Consider the following 26469-nt stretch of genomic DNA (forward strand, 5'->3'; position numbering starts at 1 on the left):
CATGTGTATATATGTATTTTTATATTGTTGGAAATAAGATCTATAGTTGGTTGTCAGTAATGGTAAATTGAGTCACAGCTATAATCCTGGCTACTTGGGAGGACTCTTGGCAACAGAGTCAGATATTGTCTCAAAACAAACAAACAAACAAAAAAAGGTTTTTTTTTTTTTGGTTTGGTTTTTGTTTTTCCAAGACAGGGTTTCTCTGTTTAGCTTTGGCTGTCTTGGACTGGCTGTGTAGACCAGGCTGGCCTCGAACTCAACAATGATCCACTTGCCTCTGCCTCCAGAGTGCTGGGATTAAAGGCGTGCACCACCACACCCCGCCCTGCCCCCAATTATTTATTTATTTATTTAGTGTACAGTGTTCTGCCTGCATGTATGTCTACATGCCAGATCTCATTATGGATTGGTCTGAGCCACCATGTGGTTGCTGGGAATTGAACTCAGGACCTCTGGAGGAGCAGCCAGTGTTCTTAACCTCTGAGCCATCTCTCCAGCCCCAAACAAAAGAGATTTAAAAGGAGCTAAGGAGGGCCCTGAGTCCAGTCCCCAGTACCATCACTACCATTGCCCTTCCTGCCAGAAAAGAATACACATATGGTTTTATTAGCATAATTACATTTCTTGCTAGTAATTGGGTCAGTTTGAATTCTCACCAACATTGTGTGGGTCTCACTGTGTAGCTCAGACTAGTTTGAAACTATTTAGCCCAGAGTGGCTTTGAACTGAGATCATACAGGCCCATGCTACTATTTTTAAGGTATCTTAGTAGATTAGAGTTAGCCTTTTGTGGCAGTTATGAATAGTTGCTTCCACTGTTCAGTTGTATTTGGTTTGTTGTGGTAGTTTTTGAACCATGAAAACAAAAGTTTTAAGTTATATAGTCTTTTAGCAATATTTTCTTTTGAGTTATAATCCTTTTCTATCCAAGGTTAAAAAGAAATTTCACCTCTTTTCTTCTAGTACTTATATAGTTCTTTTTGTTTGTTTTTTTGAGACAGGGTTTCTCTGTGTAGCCTGGCTGACCTGGCTTGCTTTGTAGACTAGGCTGGCCTCGAACTCACAGAGATCCACCTGCCTTTGACTCCCAAGTGCTGAGATTACAAGTATGCCTCACTGTGCCCGGCTATTAGTTCTATTTTTTAAACATTCAGGTTTTCTTTCTTTCTTTTTTTTTTTTTTTTTTTTTTCGAGACAGGGTTTCTCTGTGTAGCCTTGGCTGTCCTGGACCCGCTTTGTAGACCAGGCTGGCCTCGAACTCACAGAGATTCACCTGCCTCTGCCTCCTGAGTGCTGGGATTATAGGCGTGCTTATTTTTGTTTTTTGAGACAGGATTTCTCTGTGCAGCCTTGACTGTCCTGGACTTGCTTTTTAGACCAGGCTGGCCTTGAACTCACAGCGATCCACCTGCCTCTGTCTCCTAAGTGCTGGCATTAAAGGTGTGCACCACCACTGCCTGACTTTTTCTTTTTTTAATAAAAAAGTCCTGTGCCCTAGGCAGCTTTGGTATCAGTATTAATAAAATTATAATTTTAGGGCTGACAGGATGGCCCAGAGGTTAAAAACATTGGCTGTTCTTCCTGAGGTCCTGAGTTCAATTCCCAGCAACCACATGGTGGCTCACAACCACCTATAATGAAATCTGATGCCCTCTTCTGGTGGGCAGGTGTACATGCAGGCAGCCCACTGTATACATAATAAATAAATATTAAAAAATTATAATTTTAGCTTTTCTATTTTTTCTAAATGGCATTGTTATTTAAAACTCCATGTTTGAAGCCAGGCATGTTTGAAGCCAGGCGTGGTGGTGCACATCTATAGTCCCAGCACTGGGGGTGGGGGTGGGGGGGCGGGGGCGGGGACAGAGGCAGGTGGATCGCTGTGAATTCGAGGCCAGCCTGGTCTACAAAGCGAGTCCAGGACAGCCAAGGCTAACAGAGAGGCCCTACCGCGAAAACCAAAGCAAACCAAACAAAAAAGCTCCTTGTTGGGAAGCTAGAGAGATAGCTCAGCTGTTAGGACACTTGGCTGTGTGCTCCAGAGGACCCAAGCTCGTTCCAAGCCCCCGTGCCAAGTGGCTCACAACCATCATAACTTTGACTCGGGGAATTTTAACACTCTGGCTGCCACAGGCACCTGTGCACATACCCACACTTACAAATAATAATTAAAAGTAATAAAAACAAAGCTTTAAGAAATCCATGTTGGCAGGGTGTGGTGGTGCATGCTTATGTGTGTGTGTGTGTGTTTGTTGTTGTTGTTTGTTTGTTTTGTTTTGAGACAGGGTCTCTCTGTGCAGCTTGTGTAACCACACCTTGCTGGCACATGCCTTTAATTCCAGCACTTGGGAGGCAGAGGCAGATGGATTGCTGTGAGTTCGAGGCCAGCTTAGTCTCCAAAGTGAGTCTAGGACAGCCAAATACACAAAGTAACCCTGTCTGGGGCTGGAGAGATGGCTCAGTGGTTAAGACCATTGTCTGTTCTTCCAAAGGACCCACATGGCAGCTTGCAGTGGTCTAATTCCAGTTCCAGGTGACCTGACACCCTCACACCAATGCACATAAAAGAAAAAAGAAAAAAGAAACCCTGTCTCGAAAAAAACCCAAAACCAACCAACTACCACCACCACCACCACCACCACCACCACCACCACCACCACCATCAACAACAACACACACACACACACACAAAAAAAAAAAAAAAAAAAAAAGAAAAGAAAAGAAATCCATATTGGAGCTGGAAAGATGGGTGGATCAGTGGTTAATAGCACTTGCTGTTCTTGTAGAGGGACCAGGGCTTGGTTCCCAGCCCTCAGTAGCACTTTATAATTGCCTTTAACTTTAGGAGATCTGATATCTTCTTCTGGCCTTATGGACACCAGGCATGCATGTGGTACACATACATACATGTTCACACATATCCATAAAACAAATACATAAATAATACACAAACAGGTAAATTTTTCTTAGAAAGTTCATATTGACTCCAGTGGTTTGAGATGCCAAACCCTTGCCAATTATATATACATGGTTGAAATTTCCATGTGTGGTATTTATGTTTCTATACATTCTGTTCCACTCGTCTCTGTCTGTTTCTGTACCAGCTGCACACTATTTAAATTTTAGGGCTTTTTTGAGGCAGGGTTTCTCTGTGTAGTCCTGGCTATCCTGACTTGCCTTGTAGACTGGGCTGTCCTCCAGCTCAGGAAAATCCTCCTGCCTCTGTCTGGGCTTAGAGGCCTGCGCCACCACACCCGCTCAAATGACAGGGCTTCTGTAGTGTGCTCTTAAGTCTGACATGCCAGTCTCGTCCTCCTAGTTATTTGTCTTCAGTGGTTTTCTCACTGTTCCATGTGAACTTCATATTAATATACCTACAGTTTAATCTTTTAAAATATATTTTTAAAGTGCATATGTGTGCGTTTCTATGTATGTTATATGTGTATGTGTGCCTGAGGAGGCCAGGAGAGCTGGCACTTGTGAGCAGTCCCGTGTAGGTGCTGAGGATGGAACGTGGAAGAGCAGCAAGTGCTCTCATTAAGCCATCTCTTTAGTCTAGTAACTTGTTTAATTTTGTGCAGAAACTCAATGCTATTTTTTATTGAGATTACAACAAATTAATTAATTTCATAGTAACTGATATTTTATATGTTGAGTCATTCTCTCCAAGTGAAGCACTTTTTACAGCATAACAACGTGTCTATTAGCTTGTGTTAAACCTTTCTTTGTGTAGATTTTGCTTATTTCTCAAAATCATTCCTAAGCATTCAGTTTTCTTTATTCCTGTGTGAAATGTGATTTTCTCTTGTTTGTTTGGTGGTTGTGGATATGAAGAGTGGACTTTGGCTATGTTTATATCTTGCTGTCTTACTGAAGAGTTGAGTTTCCGGGGCTGGAGATGTCCTTCAGTTGAGTGATTTCTCAGTGCCACAAAACCTAGGAGTGGACGAACATAATATTATCATCATGGCACTCTGCTAGGCAGGGTCATCAGAAATTCAAGGCCATCCTTTGCTACAGAGTGAGATTGAGGCCAACTTGTGATAAATTTGACCCTGTGTGAAAACAAAACACAAGAAACATGCCACCTGTCCCCACTGAACCTGTTCTAGTTAAGGTTACTATTTCTGTGATGAAGCACCCGACCAAAGCAACTAGGGGAGCAAAGAGTTTAATTAAGATCTATAGTGGGCGTGGTGGCACACACCGTTAATCCTAGCACTTTGAGGCAGAGACAGGAGGGTCTCTGAGTTTGAAGCCATCGTGGTCTACAGAGTGAGTTCCAGGACAGCCAAAACAGCACAGAGAGACCCTGTCTGTAAAAACAAGACAAGCTGTCTGAGTTTGAAGCCATCGTGGTCTACAGAGTGAGTTCCAGGACAGCCAAAACAGCACAGAGAGACCCTGTTTGGAAAAACAAGACAAGCTGGGCGGCGGCGGTGCACACCTTTAGTCCGGCACTCAGGAGGCAGAGGCAGTCAGCTCTCTACAAAGTGAGTCCAGGACAGCCAGGGCTATACACAGAAACCCTGTCTTGAAAAACAAAAACAAAAAACAAAAACAAAAAACAACAAACAAACAAAAAAAGATTTATGGCCAGGCATGGTAGGTCATACCTGTAACTCCAGCATTTAAGAGGTTGAACTAGGAGGATTGTCACAAGTTTGAGCCCAGCCTGGGCTACAGTGTCATTGTTTCAATAGTGGAGGGAACCCTGGGCGTGGTAGTATACACTTCAACACTTGAGAGGCAGAGGTAGTTGAGTCTCTCTGTGTTTGAGACAGCAAGTTCAGGCCAGCCAGTGCTATCTGTACAGTAGACCTTGTTTCAAATCAAAACCAATCAGTCAATCAATTAATAAATGACAAAAAGAATAACTCCCTCCTTTCTTTTTTCTCCTTCTTTCTAAGATTTATTTATTTTATGCATGAGAGTACTACTTGCGTGTACACCTGCAGGCCAGAAGAGGGCATCAGATCACATTTGTTGCAGGTTAGGAGCCACCATGTGGTTGTTGGGACTTGAACTCAGGAGCTCTGGAGGAAGCCGCCTCTCCAGCCCCTCCTCTGTTTCTTTCTGTTTGTAATCTACTTACAGTATTCTTGTTATTAACAATAGGTTTAGAAATCAAGATTGATACGTGGAGGCACACAAAAGGAAACATAAGAAATGAATTTTTATGTAAATATGTAATGAGTGGAGATATTTTGTTTCTAAACTTGCAGCAAAACCTGAAAACTTAAAAAAAGAAATAAGGTAGGCGCTCACATGTTTAATTGCAGCCCAGGAGGGACAGAGGCAGGCAGATCTCTGGTTCAAGCCAGCCTGGCCTGTATAGTGAGTTCCAGGCCCCTAAGGCTACACAGTGAGACCATGTCTCAAAAACACTCAGCAAAAAATGTTGAATCCCATTTCATCAGCAAAAGTATGAACATTTTAGAAAGCAATCTTGGAAGATTTTTTTTCCCTCTTTTTAGTTTTTTTGGTTTTTTTTGAGACAGAGTTTCTCTGTGTAACAGCTCTGACGGTCCTGGACTCATTCTGTAGACAAGGCCAGCCTCAAACTCACAGCAATCCACCTGCCTCTGCCTCCCAAGTGCTGGGATTAAAGGTGTGCACCACCACACCCGGCAAGAAAACAAAACAATTTTGAAAGAAAATTTAATCACGTGTACCCTACCACCCTCAGCTCAATGCATAGTAAACATGGTCTAGGATAGCAGTCTAGACTAGCTCCTCCTAATCTGTTCAGCATTCCTGCTTTGTGTCAGTAGATACATATTTTGTGTGGATTAACTGTAGAATGGACCTGTGTAGATAGATCTGAGTAAAAAATGCTGAATTATGTATGAATACTAGCTGTTTTCATAGGAAGTGGTCGTGAATTGACAGTGTGCTAGGCACTCTTGTAGGGTTTGGATTAATAGTCCCCAGTGCCGTGCTCTGCCAAGCTGCCTGTAGAAGGGTTACCTTGGGGAACTTGTTAAAAATAAAGATTAATGGACTACCCATTAACTTTCCCCTGTAGATTGACGGTGGGGTTTAGGAATGTGTGTGTGTGTGTGTGTGTGTGTGTGTGTGTGTGTGTGTGTGTGTGTAGGCCTGAGATTGATGATGAGAATCAGCCTGAACCATTCTTTACCTTATTTTTTAAGACAAGGTCTCTCGCTGAACCCGGACCTTGCCAATCCATCCAGCAGGTCCAGGGTTACTGTCTTTGCCCCTCAGCACTGGGATTAAAAGTGCATGCTTAGCTTTTTTTTTTTGAGGCCGGGGGCAGGGTCAGTCTAACTCCTCCTCATGCTTGCGTGTTAAGCATGTTACAGGCTGGGCCATCTCCCCACCTCCCTTCTTTTGAAATAAGCATTGCACAATACAGATTTCAGTTGCATTAGGTTTTGTAGATGTCTCAGAACTGGTACCAGTTTCTTGTGGCGCTTCCACACAGCTGTGGGGACATACTATGCTAGTTATCCGCACCTGATTTTGTTGTTTTGCTTGATGATCTTTTCATGTCTCATGTCTCCTTTGGAAAGACTGCCTAGTAGCGATTGGAAAAGATCCACAGGGGATTCTAATGGATTATGGGCATTAGGAGGCACAGTCTGATTGTTACAGGGGTTAGAAACAGTTTTGTTTGGTTTTGTTTTTGACTGTTAATTCCCTAGATCTTGAATTTCACAAAGAACTGTACTCACCAAAAATTTCATGAATTTCAAGATTCTTACATAGTTTTACATGTTTTTTCCCTTGCTGCGATTAGGTAGAAATCATCAGTGCAAAGAAACAAAACATGATGGATGAGCTTGAGATGGTTCAGAGGTTAAAGAGCAGTTGCTGTTTTTGCAGAGGACTCAAGTTCGGTCCCTAGCACTTAGGTTAGGTGGCTACAACCACTGGTAACTCTCGCTCTAGAGGATTTGACACCCTCTTCTGGCCCCTAGAGGCAGCCACACCATACACAAATAACTGAAAATTAGGGCCTAGAGAGGTCTCAGCAGTTAAGAGCATTTAACTGCTTTTCCAGAGGACTTGAGCTTGGTTCCTACCTCTCACAGCTGTCTGTAATTCCAGTCCTGGACTTCAGGGATACATGATGCATGTGCACACAAACAGAAAAAATACTCTTACTTGTAAAACAAAGAAAGAAACAAGTCAGGGCAGGAAAGATGGCTCAGCTGTTAAGAGCACTGGCTGTTCTTCCCAAAGGACCTGGATTCAACTCCCAGCACCACATGGCAGCTCACAACTGTCTGGAACTCCAGTTCCAGGAGATCTGACACCCTCACACAGAGACAGACACACAGGCAAAGTACCAGTGCACATACAAATTAATAAAATAAAATCATAGCCTGGTAGTGGTGGCATATGCCTTTAATCCCAGCACTTGGGAGACAGAGGCAGGTCGGTTGCTGTGAGTTCCGAGGCCAGCCTGGTCTACAAAGTGAGTCCAGGACAGCCAGGGCTATACAGAAAAACCATGTCTCAAACGAAACCAAACCCCATTTCTTTCTATCATTGTAATGCCTATGTGTAAAAGATAGTTATATTCATGTCTTTGTTAATGACTTACTGTCCTATTCATTGTGACCAGTGCTTACTTGACAAGAAGCTACTTAATGGGGTGTAGATTGGTAAAGTGGAGTATCAGCTTGAGAGGTAGAGTGGCCACGGGGCAGTGAAAAACTAGAGCTTTGTGGCTGCATTGGAGCTGTTTACTCCTTTGGATCATTCTCATGGATATTATTACCTTTGGTGAGGATAGATTATTTTCATAAGCTCCATTGTCAGCTGTATTGGTTGTTCTGTGTGTTCAGTGCCATACAGGGACAGCCAGAACAGCAAGCACATTCTCTATGCTCAACAAGCATGTAGGTAAGGGGTCAACAGGGGAAGCATCCTATTGTCACACACTCGTCGGGGAATATTACCAGTGGAATTGTGTTAGCAGTATTTTCAGCTTTTAAGAGTATTTTATACCACCCACCATTTCTTCTCTTCCTCTCTCCCCCCATCTGTTTCTCTCTCTCTCTCTCTCTCTCTCTCTCTCTCTCTCTCTCTCTCTCTCTCTTTTTGAGATAGGGTTTCTCTGTGTAGCCTTGGCTGTCCTGGACTCACTTTGTAGACCAGACTGGCTTCGAACTCACAACGATCTGCCTGCCTCTGCCTCCTGAGTGTGCCACCATGACTGGGTTTGTTGTTTCCTTTTATATTGTCTTCTGTTTGGTTTTCACTCTCTTTAGTGAAGATGTTCTTAGCTGGTTGGGAAGCCAGTGAGACTGTTGGAAACATGAGCCTAGCTGTTAGAGGTGGGAAGAGTCCTTGATATTCTGAGAAATTGTGAAACAGCCCATAACTGTCCCAAGACCTATCCTGACTCCAGATGTAAATGTGAAAGAAAATAAGATTAAGCTGTATCTATAATGCTGGAGTTAATTCACCACAAAGGCCATTTCTTCTTTTCTATTGACACTAGTGTGGGAGCTTTAGGGGCACAGGGGGACTCAAGTCTTCTGGTTGTGTCAAATGCCAGAGTAAAGAAATTGGATAGCTGTGTGTTTCAGATGCTCTGGTGAACTTTAAAAAAAGATATATTTTTTTATTAATGTGTATATGTGTGTGCCTGTGTTTTTGTGTGTGCAGGTACCTTCAGGGGCTATATTAGAATGGATCAATTGAGCCATACACCCATCCTCCTGTCTATCTGTCTATTTATCTGCCTGCCTGCCTACCTATCTGGGATATAGGTAAAATGTCTGTGGTCTAGCTTGTTCAACAATGGCCGTCTACAAATGGAGTGTCTAAGAATCCAGTAGTTGGGGCTGGAGAGATGGTTCAGAGGTTAAGAGAGCACTGACTGCCCTTCCAAAGGTCCTGAGTTCAATTCCTAGATACCGCATGGTGGCTCACAACCATCTATAATGAGATCTGGTGCCCTCTTTTGGCATTCAGGTGTACATGCAGGCAGATCATTGTATACATAATACATAAATAAATCTTTAAAAGAAAAAAAAAAAGGAATCCAGTAGTGGCTCAGTCCGCAAAGCTGATGCTTCAGCTGGTCTTCAGTATAAGCCAGAGTACCAAAGAAGTAGCTGTGATGCAAGTGAGAGAATGGACTTGCCAGGGGGAGCGAGAGCGAGAGCGAGCAGGCAGACAGAGCCAGCTTCTGTGTTCCCTGTCGTTATATAGGCTCCTGGCAGAAGGCGTGGGCCAGGTTAAAGCTGAGTCTTCTCATCTCAGAAGATTTGGATTAAAAGTGGGTGTTCCCACTTCAAAATATTTAAGGAAAAAAGTCCCTGATAGGCGTATGTGGCCACTTGGATTTTAATTTTAGACGTAGTCAAGTTGACAACCAGAAATAGTCATTACAGAGGCCAGAGGGCATTGGAACCCCTGGAACCAGAGTTACATGTGGTTGTGACCATGAGATATAGATTCTGGGAGCTGGACCAGTCTTCTGCAAGAGCAGTAAGTGCTTTTAACAGCTGAGCCATCTCTTCAGCCACAGAGCTGTCACACTCTTGACACAAGGTGGAAACTTGTGCTGAACTAAAAATTTAAATGTATTATAAATTTCTCTACCACAACCTCTACTATCAAAGAAAGATGAAAACATCTCTTATTTATGTTGAAGGATCTTTGTTTTTATACCAATTATTGCCTTTTGTATCAAACGGAATGAACTTTAAAACCTATTAAAACATTGGCTTTGGGTTGATTGTGTGACTAGCTACTCACACACATTCCTGGGATCATTGTGGCCATAGTTACTGAGGAGAGTCCTAGGGAACTGAACCTAGGAAGTGGCTTGTCACTGAGTGACTGGAAACACGTGTCAGCAAAGTATGGGATGGTGTCCTGTGGGTGCTTATGTGGTAGTCCACCCAGGAGTAAGAATTTGCTCTGGGTTTTGAAGATGGGGTGAAGTGTAGCTACTTGGTGACAAAGGGAAAGATGAAGAAAGAGTTTAATCTAATGGAATCCACTATAATGGGCTCTTAGAAGAATTTGACCACCCACTCTTAGAGCGTCAGAGTAGAGAATGTAAATGCGGACGTTGTCCAAGAGTTAGAAGAAATGTTTGCCAGATCCTGGTGAACCCTGGCTAGTCATTAATTCCATTCTGTTCTCGTCAAGAGTCCATTCCTCTACTTCCCCAGCCTCCCAAAGCCAAACTAAGCAACAGTTTCAGAAAAGAAGACAATAGACAGTGCTAAAGTTGTCACCACCCCACTCACCAAATGGCAGTGAGATTGCTCATTGATGGAAACTGTTCAGCAAAGGTCACATTGTTACCTCACAGGACCTCACCCCCCCCCCCCCCCACAGTGGTGTATAAACTGATTTTCTGCTGTTAGGAAAACTGACAGCTTGTATAGGAAGGGAAGTTTAAAAAGAAAAATAAATGGAGAAGAAACTAAAGGGTTTGTGCCAGATTAAAAGCAGTTAGGATTTGCTTTCACACTTGTGCACCTCGTGAGTTCTGTTCCTATTCTCTTACAGACATTTCTGTTAGAGATTGTAGGTTCTTTCAATGAGCAGTGAGGAGGGTGGAATGGGTAGGCTGGGTAGAATGGAAGTGTGTTGGTTGCCTCCCGAGTGTTGGGTGAGTGCTGAGTGAGTGCTGGGTGAGTGCTGGGTGAGTGCTGGGTGAGTGCTGGGTATGCTGTATCATTTTTGTGCCTTTTTCTTTGTCTATACTTAGGTTTATAATCTCACTGATTTTTGTTGTTGTTGTTTTCTCGAGACAGGGTTTTTCTGTGTAAGGCTGTCCTGGACTCGCTGTGTAGACCAGGCTGGCCTCAATTTCACTGAAGTCCCCTTGCCTCTGCTTCTCAAGAGCTGGGATTAAAGTTGTGTACTGTCATGCTCACTAACTACAGTGGAGTTATATGTTGCAAGAACATAGCTGGTTTTTTCTTTTTCCCATGGAAATAAGTGAAATGTATCTTAGAAATGTTCATTGAAAAGTCTGTCCAAGCTGGGCAGTGGTGGCACAGGCCTTTAATCCCAGCACTCGGGAGGCAGAGGCAGGAGGATCTCTGTAAGTTCGAGACCAGCCTGGTCTACAAAGCAAGTCCAGGACAGCCAAGACTACACAGAGAAACCCTGTCTCGAAAAACCAAAAACCAAAACCAAAACAAAAAAACCCCCAAAAAACCAAACCAAACCAACAACAACAACAACAAACCCCCTAACCCCCCCAAAAAATTATCATAGGGCTGGAGAGATGGCTCAGAGGTTCAGAGGTTAAGAGCACTGGCTGTTCTTCCAGAGGTCCTGAGTTCAGTTCCCAGCAACCACAAGGTGGCTCACAACCATTTATAATATGAACTGATGCCCTCTTCTGGCCTGCACTATGTACATAATAAAGAAATCTTTAAAAATTTTTTTTATTTATGTTGGGAATCAAACTCTGGTCTTCTGGAAAAGCATCTAGTGATCTAAACTATTAAGACATGTCTCCAGCTGTTTCCTTTTTAATTTCATGCAGTAGAGCTTGCCAGTTTTTGGGATTTTGCCTGCATGTATATATGTGTACCACATGCATGTGCGGTGCCCACAGGGTACTGGTGGTACAGTGGTTTGTGAGCCACCGTGTGGGTGTTGGAAACAGAATGAAGTCCCTCTGCAGGAGCAGGAAGTTCTCTTAGCTGCTGAGCCATCTCTTCATTTTCTCAGTGTTTGTTTTTAATTTTTAATTGAGACAGGGTTGTTCTGTGTAGCCTTGGCTGTCCTGGATTCTCTTTGTAGATCTGGCTAGCCTGGAACTCACAGAGATCCACCTGCCTCTGCCTCTCTGAGTGCTGGGATTAAAGGTGTGTGCCACTATACCCGGCTTCCAAAATGTATTTTAAAATTGCAATTCTCTGGTGAGTAAGGATGTTCAGTAGTTTAAAAAATATTTATCCTTGTTTGTATCTCCTTTTTGAACGCTTGAGTTCAAAGAGTTCAAAGAGTTGAACTCTTGAGTGTTTAGTTTTTAGAGCTCTTTATAGACTTTCAATATTAATTGCCTGTTACATATATAGTTGGCAGAGATTTTGTCCCATTTATAGGCTGTTTTTTGTTGATTATTTCTTTTTTAAAAAACAATTTTTATGTATGTGACAGTTTTGTCTGCATTGTATGTGTTCTATGTATGATGATGGTGCTCATGGGAGATCAGAAGAGGGTACAGGTCCTCTGGAACTGGAGTTACAGATGGTTTTGAACTGCCTTGTGAGTGCTGAGAATCAACCTTGGGTCTTCTAGAATAGCATCAATGATTTTAATTGCTGAGACATCTCTCTAGCCCTGATCGTCGTTTCTTTTTTAACTTCATGCAGTAACGTTCGTCAGATCTTAGGATTCTTTTCTGTGCTATTAGAAGCCTTTTCAGAAAGTCCTTGCTTGTGATTATTTCTAGTTCTTTGCATATTTTTTTTATAACTCTGTCAAATTTTAAAGTCTTAAATTAAGATCTTTGGTCCAGATTGAAGTGATTGTTTTTTTTAAATGCCAGAAGACAGCTAGGGATCTAGTTTCATTCTCTGTGGGAATGTTCAGTTTTCCTGGCACCATTTGTTTTTATGGGAATCCATGCTGTTTCTGTTACTGTGGCTCTGTAGTGTGAGTTGAGATTACGTACTGGGTTATTTCCAGTATTCCTCTTTCTGTTTAGGATTGTTTTTGTTTTCATATATTTTAGAATTGCCTTTTCTATTTCTGTGTTGAATGTAACTGAAATTTTGATGGGGCTTGTTGTGTTCTTGAGTTTATTTTGACATTCTTGCTAATGTTTTTGAGGTGTATGTGCTTAGCTTAGTCTTCCTTTTTCAAATACATTCATTTAAGGATATATATTTCTATTTACAAATTCTGCAACCCACAAATTACATTATGTAGTACATTCATTGTTAAGATAAAAATAATGTTCAGAATCTCATTATAACTTACCTTTGACTCATCTTACTGACAATACTTTCAGAACAGATGACATTACACAGTGCTTGAGGGTTTATACTTATAATTGTGCATTACTACTGCTGAAAGTGAACCGACTCCTGTGCACTTCGACATATTCTCCCCCACAGTTAATAGCAAATTTATTGAGGGAGAAGATAATAAAATTTATTATTTTCTTTGTTTTAAACTTGCTATTTGAGTTATTGTATATTTTTCACTCAAGTCTAAACATTGCCTTATAGTAAGTAAAGCCTTTTCATTCATGTTTTGTTTTTATTTGTCTTTATCTTAGCTGTGTTGGTGTAGAAGAACATCATGCTGTTGACATTGATTTGTATCACTGCCCCAACTGTGCAGTTCTACATGGTTCTTCCTTGAGTAAGTACAAGATGCCTAACTAAAAGTTAAGTGTTTGAAACTTAGCATGTAGATGATGGCACTTTTATGATGCTCTAACAATATCATAGTATCTACCAAGACCTGTAGGAAAAAAATTGAAAATATTAGAATAAAAATTTCATCTGAAAAAATAATTAAAAATTTGAGGAGTAGGGGATTTAGCTCAGTGCCCTGGGTTCAGTCCTCGGCTCTGGGGGAAAAAATAAATTTTTTTTTGTGGTATTCTGGTTGTATAGGTCATACTGGCCACAAACTCTTGATCTTCCTGCCTTTGCCTCCTAAGTGCTTGGATTTCTTTGTTTGAATTATTAAATATGCTACAAGAATAGAGAAAAATAGTAACATTTTTAATTGCCCATGCAGAGCTCCCAAACTTAAGCACGTCTTTTCAAAAACTTTTCAGTTTACAAAGCATGGCAAAGAAAAACTTACCTGATTCTGGAAACTTATTGTGACTGATGTTGTATTGGAGCAGTGTGCAGAGTTAAGATTCGACTCTATGAGCAGGTGCACAATGTGTACCTAGGAGAAAACGAGGGTATTGATAGGTACAGCACTGCACGCAGTTGCAGAATTTGGTTGTTAAAGATTATCTGCTTAAAATATCTCCGTCTGCATTCCCAGTGTCCATGGAAAGATAGAGAGGGATGGAGGATGAGACCCGAACAGGCCTCTGATGACAAGCTTTTTAGAGCGGACAGGTAAAGGCTGGAGTCCTTGTCATCCACTAGGCCAGAATATACCAGCATTAGAAAGAAAACTATTTGGTCTTTTACAGATACTTCCAAGGACTAAGTTAAGATGTCATTTTATAGATGTGAGAGAAAATATTTAAAAGGCTTTAGAGTATAACCATTAAAAAAAAAGATTTATTTATTTTTATTATGTATACAGTGCTCTGCCTGCATGTACACATGCATGCCAGAAGAGGGCATCAGATCACGTTACAGATGGCTGGTGGTTGCTGGGAATTGAACTCAGGACCCCTGGAAGAACAGTCAGTGCTCTTAACCTCTGAGCCATTTCTCCAGCCCATATAACCATTTTTAAAACACATTTTTGACTGCAAACTATACTTTTTGTGTTCACAAAATTAAAGGAGAACTGTAGACTTTGTTATTATAAGACTAGGAGGACTAGAGAAGTAGCTCAGCCATTAAAGGCTGGCGCTCAAGCCTGAATTTCCAGTATCCAAATTATCAACGCTGGACTCTCCAGCTCCCGTTCCCAGCACTCGGGGGGCAGGGGCAGGGGCAGGGGCAGGGGCAGAGGCCGAGGCCAGAGAGGCCAGAGAGGCCAGAGAGGCCGGAGAGGCCGGAGGCAGACGCAGACGCAGACGCAGAGGCAGACACATCTCTGTGAGTTCAGGGCCGTCAGGGCTGCATGGTAAGCCCTGTCTAAAAAACATAACAAACAAAACAAGAAGGAGCCTTTGCCTGAAGGGACTTGAGTAAACTGTGGGTAGGGATAGGTAATCTATAGCCTCTTTGTTTTGAAAATGGAGTTTTGCCCCGTTGTACTTTTCTAAGTAGAAAATATGTTATATGAAAATAACATGTGAAAAGAGACTTAGTAACAATTAGACTGATTATTTGTTAGAAATACTCATACTTTTCTTAATCTCCTTATAAGAGACTTAGGAATTTAAGCTATAGAAATACATAAGACTGGTTCATGTCTAATACATGTTACCTGTTTCTGTAATATACAATATAAACCTTTAACATACCTGGTAGAATTGTTATATGAATCTTGCTTGGTGTAGCACTGATGTATGTTGTATATAAATTTTAGTCAAGAAGAGGTAAACAATACAGTATTATTATTTCAGATGAAACAACTAAATTTTATATCAATCTTGGTGTAGAATTCAAATATCTATTCCCAAATGAAATGTTGTAAATTTTATTTGTAGGAAATACCAAGTTACTAAGGGGGCAGTATTACTTCAAGGGATATATTCTTTTGTTTTCATATGATGTCATCTTTTAAAAATCTCAGCACACTTGCTAAATTGATTACATAGACCATAATGGATCACAACTTACACTTTGAATAAAGATACTTCAGAGAGATGCTTGCCTGTTACTTGGCCCTTCAAGACCTTCATTCTAGGCACTGATGATCTTCTGGGCAAACATCCAACTTTGAGTACTCCGAGGGAAGATGCCCAAGATGCCGTAATCTGTTCTGTCTTGGTTTAAGGCTCACTTTCCCCACACTTCTTCAATCACTTCAATTTGGGTAATTCTGTTTAATTCCTTTCCCTCTGCTATTAAATGTTTCTTGATACCTGGGGTTTCCTGCTTCCTGTCAGATTCTTCCAGATGTCTTTATCATAGCTATAACATAGACATTATAGTACACACATAATAAGGTGAATTAGACTGTGCTCTCTGGTTGAGAATTAGGAACCCTGTTTTAAAGCATAAAGCTGCTCAGCATTTGACTATGTTCTGTGTGCTTCTCCCAAGGCGCTGTGACCACTATTCAGGTATTCCTTCATTGGCTTCCTCTAAAGAAAGGTCCAGTTAGCTGTTGTAGTGGCGGGTTTTAGGTCTCAAGCTTGTTGGCCAAATAGGACAGTTGCATGCTTTTCTTAATCTGTAGGTCAGCACATTAAAGGAAGTTATAGTATTGTGGCAGCTTATTATTTGCCAGGTGCTATAGGAAGTAAATACTTGACCTATGTTATTTCCTTCAGTATGTAAAAAAATATTTTATGAGATAAGAGATAAATTACCAACCTTGTGTAGTTATTTTCAGAACTGTAGTTTGACTCATAGCTATCAGGTCACAAATTTAATATGCCTCACTGATTAATGTGCTCTGCAAAACTTAAAATAAAAAAGTAGACCGTGTGACTAGGAGTGGTGGCATATGTTTTTAACCCCAGCACATGGGCGGCAGAGGCAGGCGGATCTCTGAGTTCTAGAGTGTCCTGATCTGGTAGAGAGTTTCAAGATGGCCAGTACTATGTAGAAAGAAAAGCCACATCATAGTTCACTTAGAAAATAGGCAGCTGTTGTGTTGTTTTGTTTTTTACTATTTTATTTTTTTTATTTTTATATTTTTGGTGTTTTGAGATAGGGTTTCTCTATGCAACAGCCCTGGCTGTCCTGGAAATCCCTTTGTAGACCAAGCTGGTTTGCCTCTGTCTGCTGAGTGCTGAGATTAAAGGTGTGTACCACCACACCTAGCTGTTTTGTTTTTTTAAACGATGAAGCCTGGTGTTAACACAGAGGTTTGAGCTAAGGCTACCTACCACTTCCACTTTCCTTGATGTAGTTTTATAATATGTAAGAAGCATCTTTAAGATAATGTTGTTGTGGGCTGAGAGATGACTCAGCTATTAAAGGCTAAGCTCACAACCCAAAGTATACCAATGCTGTTTGTATTCTTTTCTGTTGGCTGTGATAAAATTCCATGGCCAAGGAGTTTAATTGGGTTTATGGTTCCAGAGGGTTAGAGTTTACTCTGGCAGAGAGAAGGCATGGCAGAGAGAAGGCGTGGCAGCGAGTGGCTAGAGCAGCACCTGAGCTCATGTTTCTACTCACAAGCAGGAAGCAGAGCTAGTGTGTGGGGAATGGTGGAGGGCTTGAAACCTCAAACTGGTCCCCAGTGACACAGCTCCTGCAGTAGGACCACACTTCTAACCCATCCCAGTCAGCCACCGCTGGGGGCCACTCCCAGCCAAATCACCACAGGCTCCTCTAGTATTTCTGAAAATTTATCTTGAGGAATTAATCTCAGAAATAGACTTATGTACTTGACTGTTAATCACAATGTTTGATTGTTTTTTTTAATTTTCGAGACAGAGTCTCTCTGTGTTAGCCTTAGCTGTCCTGCACTGGCTTTGTAGACCAGGCTGGCCTTGAACTCACAGCGATCCGCCTGCCTCTGCCTCCTGAGTGTGGGGATTAAAGGTAGTACCACCACTCCTGGCATTAATCACAATGCTGTATGAAGAAAAATTGAGATCAAATGAAATGCTTGTTTTAGTTACTTTTCTATTGCTTTGATGAAACACTATGTATGACTAAGGCAACTTAGGTTTTTAATTTTAAGCGTCAGTATTTAATTTGGCTTATAGTTTCAGCAGGATTAGAATCCATGATGGCACAGCAAAGAAACAGCTGACAGCATCACATCTTGATGCACAACCATGAAGCAGAGAGTATGCACTGGGAACTGCAGAGTCTCTTGGAACCTCAAAGCTTGCCCTGCAGTGACACAGCTCCTTCAGCAAGGCCACAGTTTTTTTTTCAGTTGTTTTTTTTTTTTTTAACATTTTAATTGATTCTCTGTGAATTTCACATCACACACCCAACTCCCACTCTTCTTCTTATCTGCTCTTCACTCCTGCAACCTCTCCATAAAAAGGGAACAAAAAATAAAAATTAAAAAATGAGGGAGGGAGGGATACACACACACACACACACCCCAAAACTATTGTGCCGTGGTAGCTGCAGTGTGTCATGGTATGTCACATAATATACCCCTTTGTCCAAACAGCTTTAAAAAAAAAGATTTATTTATTTATTATTTATACAGTATACTGCTCGCGTGTATGCCAGGGCACCAGATCTCATTATAGATGGTTATGCGTACCATGTGGTTGCTGGGAATTGAACTCAGGACCTTTTGAAGAATAGACAGTGTGCTCTTAACCTCTGAGCCACCTCTCTAGCTCTGTCCAAACAGCTTTACTTGCAGATGTTCATTGCCATGAGTCATTCTTCTGGTTCAAGGCCTCTGGCTTCTGCTACAGCGCCAATACTGGATCCTCATTGGGACTGCTCCTGTTGTCCTGTGTCCTGGAGATCCTGCAACTTTGAATCTGCAGGCCTGGCCCCTTCCTGTACTCCAGCAGTTCATAGATGGTGGGTGGGGGCAGAAAGTGTGGATGTTGGAGTGAACCAGCTGAAAGTCCCGGATCTGGGCCAGGATGGAAGCTGAGTTGGTTAGCCCGCTAGCCCTCCTGTGCTCAGGCTCGTGCCCCCAGCCCAGCAGGGCCAGCTCTGGTGTGCTGCCCAGGTGAGGTGGTGTGGGCCCACTCTTCCAAGTGCTGCAGCCAGTGAGGGGCTAGGCCAAGGGCCACACCTTTAATCCTCCCCTAGCTAGTTCTACTAACTTGGGATCAAGCGGTCAAGTATATTCCATTCTCATTCAAACCACCACTGTGCTTAAGAATAAAACGTAGGGGCTGGTGAGATGGCTCAAAGGTTAAGAGCACTGACTGCTCTTCCAGAGGTCCTGAGTTCAATTCCCAGCAACTACATGGTGGCTCACAACCATCTATAGTGTGATCTCATGCCCTTTTCTGGTCTGCAGATGTATATGTAGGCAGAGCACTGTATACATAATAATAAATAAATATTTAAAAAAAGAATAAAAAGTAATTATAACATGGCACATCTACGTCTTAAAATTGTTGGCTGTTTTAAAATTTTGAAAATGCTCATAACAAATCACTAAGAGTGTAACATTTATATAATTCTTGAATGTGTCATGGTTCTTCTTGCCTAGGTAGTTTATTATATATGTGTGTAATAATGTAAATATATATGTAAAATAAAAAATTAATAAAATAAGTAAAAGATAAAACCAATTAGATATTTAAAAAAAGAACATGAGGAGTTAAAAATTAAGCTATATTACTAATATAGATGTGCCTTAGACTATCTTGCATTAATGATGGGCAGAAAAAAACTCAAAATACTGAGGAGACCCTGTGAGATAACTCAGCAGGTAAAGGTGATTGCTTCCGAGGCTCCCAACATAATTTTCATATCTGGCACCCACAGAATAGAAAGAACTGATCTGAGCAAGTGCAGTGTACTATGACATATACGTGCATGCACACACTCATCCTTTAGACAGATCTGTCTGATGAAAACCATACGCCATGTGATGGGTTATATTTGTGTCTAGCAGAGGAAAACTGACAAAAGATGCCCTTGAATTATAGGGACAGTTTAAAATTTTTGTTTTTATATTTGTATGTGTTTGTGTGTGTGTGTGTGTGTGTGTGTGTGTGTGTGTGTGTGTGTATGTGCACATGTTTGGGAGCCCGAGGAGGCCAGAAGAGAGCATCACAGGTCCACCTGATGTAGGTGGTGGGAGCTGAACGCTAGTGCTCTGTAAGAGCAGCCAAGTGCTCTTACTGCTGAGCCATCTCTCTCATTGTATGAATGGTTTCAAATGAGAACAAATACACACAAAGGGTACCTAGTGGAATTTCTTATGAAGGTTCAACTGTAACACACGTTCTCTTGGGAGATTTAAAGTGGGGCTGGGGTGACACTTAACCTCTCCTGTATTGAAGATCTAGTCACAATAAGTTACTTGGGAATCTCCTTTAGGCTCTAATCTTGATTTCTACATGTGTTGATTTTGTCTGTCACTGTTATGTAGATGTGGATCCAGTGTTATGATCTTGGTAAGGGAAACATTTAAAATAACTTGAAATCAGGCTAGGGTAGAGTTCAATTGGTAGAGCATGCGTGAAGTCAGGGTTTGATTCCCAGCACTGCATAAAACCGGATGTGGTTGTGTGCTCGTCACACCTATGATCTCAGCACTCCAGGATGTCTGGATGGCCAAAATTTAAGGCCATATAACCTTAGCTACATGAAATCTTGCCTCAAAAATAATAAAATAACTTGATATCATACAGTTGTTTTCTCCATAACATTCCTGTGTGCTCAAACATACAGGAAACGTTTCAGTAACTTTACAGCAAGCACCCGTGAGGCATCTTCACATACAGTTATCCCCTTTCCGTGCTTGTTGTACTCCTTGTCTCCTCTTGGATTATGCCACTGTCAGTAGATTTACTATTTTTAAAAATGTGTTTCTTGCCAGGCACAGTGGCACATGCCTATAAATCCAGCACTGGGGAGGCAGAGGCAGGTGGATGGATCACTGAGTTTGAGGCCAGCCTGGACTACAAAGTGAGTCTAGGACAGCCATAGGCTACATAGAGAAACCCTGTCTTGAAAAAACCAAAACCAAACCAACCCCCCCAAAAAGCCTGTCTTCTTTTCTTTTCTTTCTTGACAGGGTTTCTCAGTGAAGCTTGGGCTGTCCTGGAACTCACTCTGTAGACCAGGCTGGCCTTGAACTCATAGAGATCCTCAACTCCAAGAGACCTGCCTACCTCTGCCTCCTGGGTGCTGGGATTAAAGGCATGCACCACCACCACCATCACGACCCAGTTTAAAAATGCATTTCTAAGTAGTACCAGAAAGTTAAATTATGGGAGTTTTTTACTTTAAAAAGGATCTGTTTAAAACTGAAACCTATACTCTAAATGAAAACAGGAATGAGAATCTGAAACACACACACACACACACACACACACACACACACACACACACACACACACACACACACACTTTTTATTTGCCTGAATCAATTCTTGTCTCAGAGGATTACTGCCTCTGTCTGCTAATCTTGTCCTAGTCCTGGAAGCTTCTAGCCTCTGTACAATCTAACCTAGGCCTAGAATGTTTTCAGCCTCTGAGAGGTACTGCTTAATAAGCTCACCCTTTCTTATTCTCACTGAGCACTGGGCTGGTGGTTCAACTCAGCTGTTCTGGCCCAATCTTCTCTCCCAGGTGACTTATTCAATCTGGATTCTTTCTAGTCCTCTGAACTGCTCTGCTTGGCCTCAAACTAACTCCTGCAATCTTTTCTAATCTTCTGTCTCCTTCTAATTTGGTCTTCACCTGTGTTCTTTCTCTGCAACCTGTCTCTATTACTGTCCTGGTAAAACTGCCTCCTCTCTCTCTCTCTCTTTCTCTCCCTCCCTCCCCCCCTCTGTCTCTCTGTCTCTCTCTGTCTCGCTCTGTCTCTCTCTCTTTCTCTGTCTCTCTCTCCCCCTCTCTCTCCCTCTCCATTGCCCCTTTCATACCTTTCTTTCCTCTCTTCTCGTGAGAGTTGGGCATATCCTAGTCTATGGCTTTTTGTTTTGTTTTGTTTTGTTTTTTTCAAGACAGGTTTCTCTGTGTAACCTTGGCTGTCCTGGACTCACTTTGTAGACCAGGCTGACCTTGAACTCACAGAGATCTGCCTGCCTCTACTAAATGCTGGGATTAAAGGTGTGTGCCACCACTGCCCGGTTTTTAAAGTATTTTGAATGAAATGATCAGGCTTAAAAAAAAAAATTAATGATGAGGCTTTAAAAAACCCACAGTTAATTATTTATAATTGCAGCATTAGCTTTTGTAAAATTTTCTTTTGTGGCCTAAGAGTACATTAAAAATTTGAGTGTTTTCATTGTGTCTACAGTTGTTAACTTCTGACTACGTAGACTATAACAACTAGACAGTATATAGTATTTCCAGTTAACAAACATGTTTCTTTTTCCTGACTGCCTGTAAATTCAGTGAAGAAGAGGAGGAATTGGCATAGGCATGACTACACAGAAGTGGATGATGGCTCCAAACCTGTGCAAGCTGGAACTAGGGCCTTTGTTACAGAACTGCGTTCTCGAGTCTTCCCAAGGTATGGAGCCTTGTTCTGCCTCACACAAGATTTAACAGCGTTGGCTGATAAAGTGGCATTATCTGAAGAGGTCTTTTCAAATTTAGGTGCCACCATGCCATTAGTGTTAACTGTCTTTTCACTTTTTTCTGTAAAGGTAGTAGAATATCAGTATGAGACTGGAGAGTTGGCTTAGAGGTTAAGAGCACTGACTGCTGTTCCAGAGGTGCCATGTTCCATACCTACCACCCACATGGCAGCTAACAACTGTCGGTAGCGTCAGTTCCAAGAGAACCCGCCGCCCTCTTCTGGCCATCCTTGGTACTGCATGCACCCGAAACACAGACCTACATGCAGACAAAACATACACAAAATAAAAATAAGTAATGTAAAAGAAATTTTTTTTACAAGGCATAGAGTAGCTGGCCTTATGTTCACGGAACTTCTGCTGTGTGTTTACATACTGGGTTACCATGTTAAAATACTCATCCCCAGAATTTGAAACTTACTGATTTGAAGCGGTTTCTAAGTTTATGATTCCTTCTGACAATGAGACTGCTGTTTTTTTCTTCTGTCCTCCTCCTGTTCTACACATCTTTTTTCTCAAACGTATCAGCTGCCTATGCCCTTGGTCCACCAGAAGTATGCGCAGCTATTGCTTAGCCTCTGATGGCATCAAGCCTGAGCTTTGTGATTCTGAAAAATGATGGAGTACATTTGCGTTGCCTAGCATTGAATCATTTTAATCAGATTGTTTCCTACTCACTGCCTGACATCTAAAGAGGGCAATGCGTAATAAGCTTTTACACAAGATCATATCTCTGCTTGTTAAAGAGAGGAAGCACAATTTAAATTTAAATCATAGTATCATGTTCAGCCTATTACAGAATTTCTTTCAGATTCTGAAATGAAAACTGCTATTTTCCTCTGTCTTTACATTTCTCTGCTCTGTTCATCACCTTTTAGTTCATAAACAGAAACATGATAGGCTGGGCGTGGTAGTGCACGCCTTTAATCCCAGCACACGAGAGGCAGAGGCAGGTGGATCTCTGAGTTCGAGGCCAGCCTCGTCTATAAAGTGAGTCCAGGACAGCCAAGGCTACACAGACTGTCTTGAAAAAACAAAACAAAACAAAACAAAACTCAAACCAGAAACATGATGAAAAACCATCTATATTTGCCTCCCTCAGTTGGGTGAGACATAGGAAAACATACGGAACAGTGTTTCCATGTGATTTTTGTTGAATTAAAGGCATGGTAGTGCACGCCTTTAATCTTAGCACTAGGGAGGGAGATGCAGGTGAGTTTGAGACTAGTTTGGTCTATAAAGGGAGTTCCAGGACAGCTAGTGCTGTTACACAAAGAAACCATGCGTGTGTGTGTGTGTGTGTGCGCGCGCGCGCGCGCGCGCGCGTGTGTGTGTGTGTGTGTGTGTGTGTGTTTCTGAAGCTATCAGTTACCAGCTTCCAAGTAGTAGGAGAAACAGTTTGCTTGTTTTCCTTTTTACTGGATAATGCTTGATTTATTAGGGGCATAGCCCTAGAGTTTAGTCTGGGCCTATTTATAGGTCTCAGGTGTTTTTGTGTTCTCCCAAAACCCATCTATGCAAATTAGTGTCTGTGTGGACGGACATACAGTTTTCAGGGAGAGGAAATGTGACTTTTACTTATTTCAAAGATGTGTGACCCTCAAAAAGTAGCATTAAAATCATTAGTAATTTGGCTCTTCTGCCAAAGTAAACACGGATGAGAACATGTTAGAGCTGACTACAAACATCTAAACTATTATTGCTGCTAATTAAAGGGCTACTTTTAACTATCTCTATAAGCTTTTGATTATTTAAACTATGGCAAAGTAATTAACTACTAAATTAAACATAGTTGATGTAATGTACACAGAGTAGCTAAGTTGAGTAGGTTTTCATAATCGGCTTATTGTAAGTCTTTTGAGAATTTTTTTAAAAAAAAGATATGTTTATTTATTATATACACAGTGCTCTATCTGCATGTATACCTGCAGGTCAGAAGAGGGCATCAGATCTCATTATAGATGGTTGTGGAGCCACCATGTGGTTGCTGGGAATTAAACTCAGGACCTCTGGAAGAGCAGACAATGCTCTTAACCTCTGAGCAATCTTTTCAGCTCCCAGATTTCTTTTTCTATACCAAAACATTTATGTTTATAGCTATATATACATGTAATTCTTTAAAAATGTGATTATGTTATGAATGATATTATATATAATTTGCTTTTATGATCTATATCATAAGTACTTTTCATGTGAATATATAATTTGCCTCGCTCCATGACAATTGTACTGCACTCAACATTTTATACTCCCATATGATATATTATTAATTAAACATGAATAACTTTTAAAAAAGATTTATTTATTTATTTATTATGTATACAATGTTTTGCCTCCATGTGCACACCAGAAGAGGGCACCAGATCACATAGATGGTTGTGAGCCACCATGTGGTTGCCAGGACTTGAACTCAGGACCTTTGGAAGAGCAGCCAGTGCTCTTAACCTCTGAGCCATCTCTCCAGCCCAAACATGAATTACTTTAAGGGTTCTGTATAAGTTTTAAAAGAGGAGAATTAAGTTGAGAACCACTGATACAAATGTTTCCACATTGTCTTCTCCAAGTTAACTCATTAACGTAGGAATTTTATAAACAGCTTATTAAAAATTTTTTTTATTCTCAATATTTTTTCCTAGTGCCGATGAAATAATTGTAAAGATGCATGGCAGTCAGCTGACACAACGATATCTGGAGAAACATGGATTTGATGTCCCTATTATGGTTCCTAAATTAGATGACCTTGGACTCAGGCTCCCTTCACCTGCTTTTTCAGTGATGGATGTGGAACGTTATGTAGGTACGAACTTGGTTTCTTTAAGTACTTGCAAAAACATGGTAAAGCTCTAAGTGTCAGTGTCCTAACAGTATCTATGTGGAATGGAAACCATCAGCTCTGCCTGCTCGATGCTCTGTAACGGTCAGGGAAAACACGCCAGCAGTCCTTCTGCTGAAACAGCTCTACACACCTACAGTGGGCAGAAAAGGATGAAATACTGGCTTATTCTTACCATCACAGCCTTTTCCTACGGCTCTCTTAGTTGTTAAATTTGATATTTGTGTAGGGAAGTCTGTTACTGTAGGGCAGCTGGAGATTCCAAGAAGACGTGAGAAACTTGATAGGTTCTAAGTGCCTGCAGAACAGAGATATAAATTCAGTCTGCTCGTCTTCTGGATCCTGCTTCTTGACCTCCCGCCTCTGAAGGGAGGGGCCGTAAACAGAGAAGATTGATTCAGTTCAAATGTGTGTTTATTGATGACCTGCTGAACATCGCCATTTATTAACACCTGTACTGATTCCTCATTTTGAGACCTGAGAAAGAAAGAAACAAAGCCAAAACTACCGATAACCATATTCTTGACATTTTCAGTTCTTTCATTTATGCTCATTATAAAGTTTACAGATAAAGCTGATTATATGTACATGTACTTTGGTGACAAAAGATAGGTTTTTTTTTGAGAATCAGAACCCAAATCTTATCTTAAAATTGTTTGCCCACTACTATACATTATTTGCTCAGCATGTCATACTGAAGAACTTGTCCTTCATTCATTTTCACTGATAATTGTTTCCTATAGAAAAATCCAGTTAAATGCCCTGACTTCAACATTCATCTAAATTTAAATATATAAGGGTCAGATTTAAGTTAAACCTAACCTAACTGCCTATAAAGTAAATTGCTAGTGTAATTCAATTATAGGAAAATCTACTCAAACTGCTTTATCTGCTAACTTTTGGTACTGCAAAGCTCTTTACTTAAAATAACAGTGTGGAACTATTATGTTTTATATGAAGATAAAGAAATCTGGGGCAGTATTACTAGCATTTATGAAGGTATATTAATGTAAGAGTGGAACACATTTTCTATTTCACATTGGTTAACTATTGCCATATTCTGAATCTGATTGGAACCCATTGTAAAGGGGTTTTGTTTCCTAGGGTGGTGCTGCAGAGGTCTGCAAGCATCATCTCCTGATTATATAGGAAAAACTGTAAGGTGTGTGAGCATTCAGTCTGCACTAATATGAATTGGCATTCGCTTGTTGGCCACTGACTCTTCAGGGAGAATATTAGAAGACACTACCAGTGAAGCAGAAATTATTTGTCTTGATGAACTTGTTTACTGATCCCCCTAGGGCCATCCTTTTTAAAACTTAGACTCTTAAGCATTATAAAAACGAAAGGGAAAAGCCAATATTCTCTTTTATGTATGAGGAAGTTGAAACCCAGGAGACAGTGAACAATTTTCATATTCCAATTTAATGGTTTTTTTGGGGGGAGGTGGTGTGTGTGTATGTGTGTGTGTGTGTGAGAGAGAGAGAGAGAGAGAGAGCGCGATTGATTGATTATGCACTACCTACAGGAAATCATTGACACTTGGAAAGCTAGAAGGCTCAGTACATTATGTTTTCACAGTCAGTGTTACTTTTATGTAGTTTTATAGTTGGCTTAATTACACTAAGCAAATATGGTTTTTAGTATTTTTGTTTAGAGTATCTATGTATGCAAATTTTAAGGCCAGTAATAAGACTGTAACTTT

At 41.1% G+C, this 26469-nt stretch overlaps 1 protein-coding gene and 1 long non-coding RNA gene across 3 annotated transcripts in view; one reads left to right on the forward strand and one right to left on the reverse strand.

Moving 5' to 3' along the window:
* Positions 1-26469, forward strand: part of KDM7A (lysine demethylase 7A) — a 67074-nt gene that overhangs the window by 8269 nt on the left and 32336 nt on the right. The window contains exons 2-4 of one of the 2 annotated variants that reach the window (XM_084786340.1): positions 13247-13332; positions 21747-21864; positions 24568-24728. In XM_084786340.1, the coding sequence (XP_084642466.1) occupies positions 13247-13332; positions 21747-21864; positions 24568-24728 (365 nt within the window). Of the gene's footprint in view, positions 1-13246; positions 13333-21746; positions 21865-24567; positions 24729-26469 lie in introns of those variants that run through there. The other variant, XM_084786341.1, reaches the window with a different exon arrangement.
* LOC311600081 lies at positions 1965-26468 on the reverse strand. The gene is made up of 4 exons (XR_014780129.1): positions 24940-26468; positions 22090-22190; positions 13786-13875; positions 1965-3939 (listed from the first exon to the last, which is right to left on the reverse strand). It is a non-coding gene; the product is annotated as an uncharacterized lncRNA (long non-coding RNA).

The sequence above is a fragment of the Acomys minous genome (genome assembly GCF_964271855.1).
Source record: "Acomys minous genome assembly, chromosome: 6".
In the NCBI taxonomy this organism is placed as follows: domain Eukaryota; kingdom Metazoa; phylum Chordata; class Mammalia; order Rodentia; family Muridae; genus Acomys; species Acomys minous.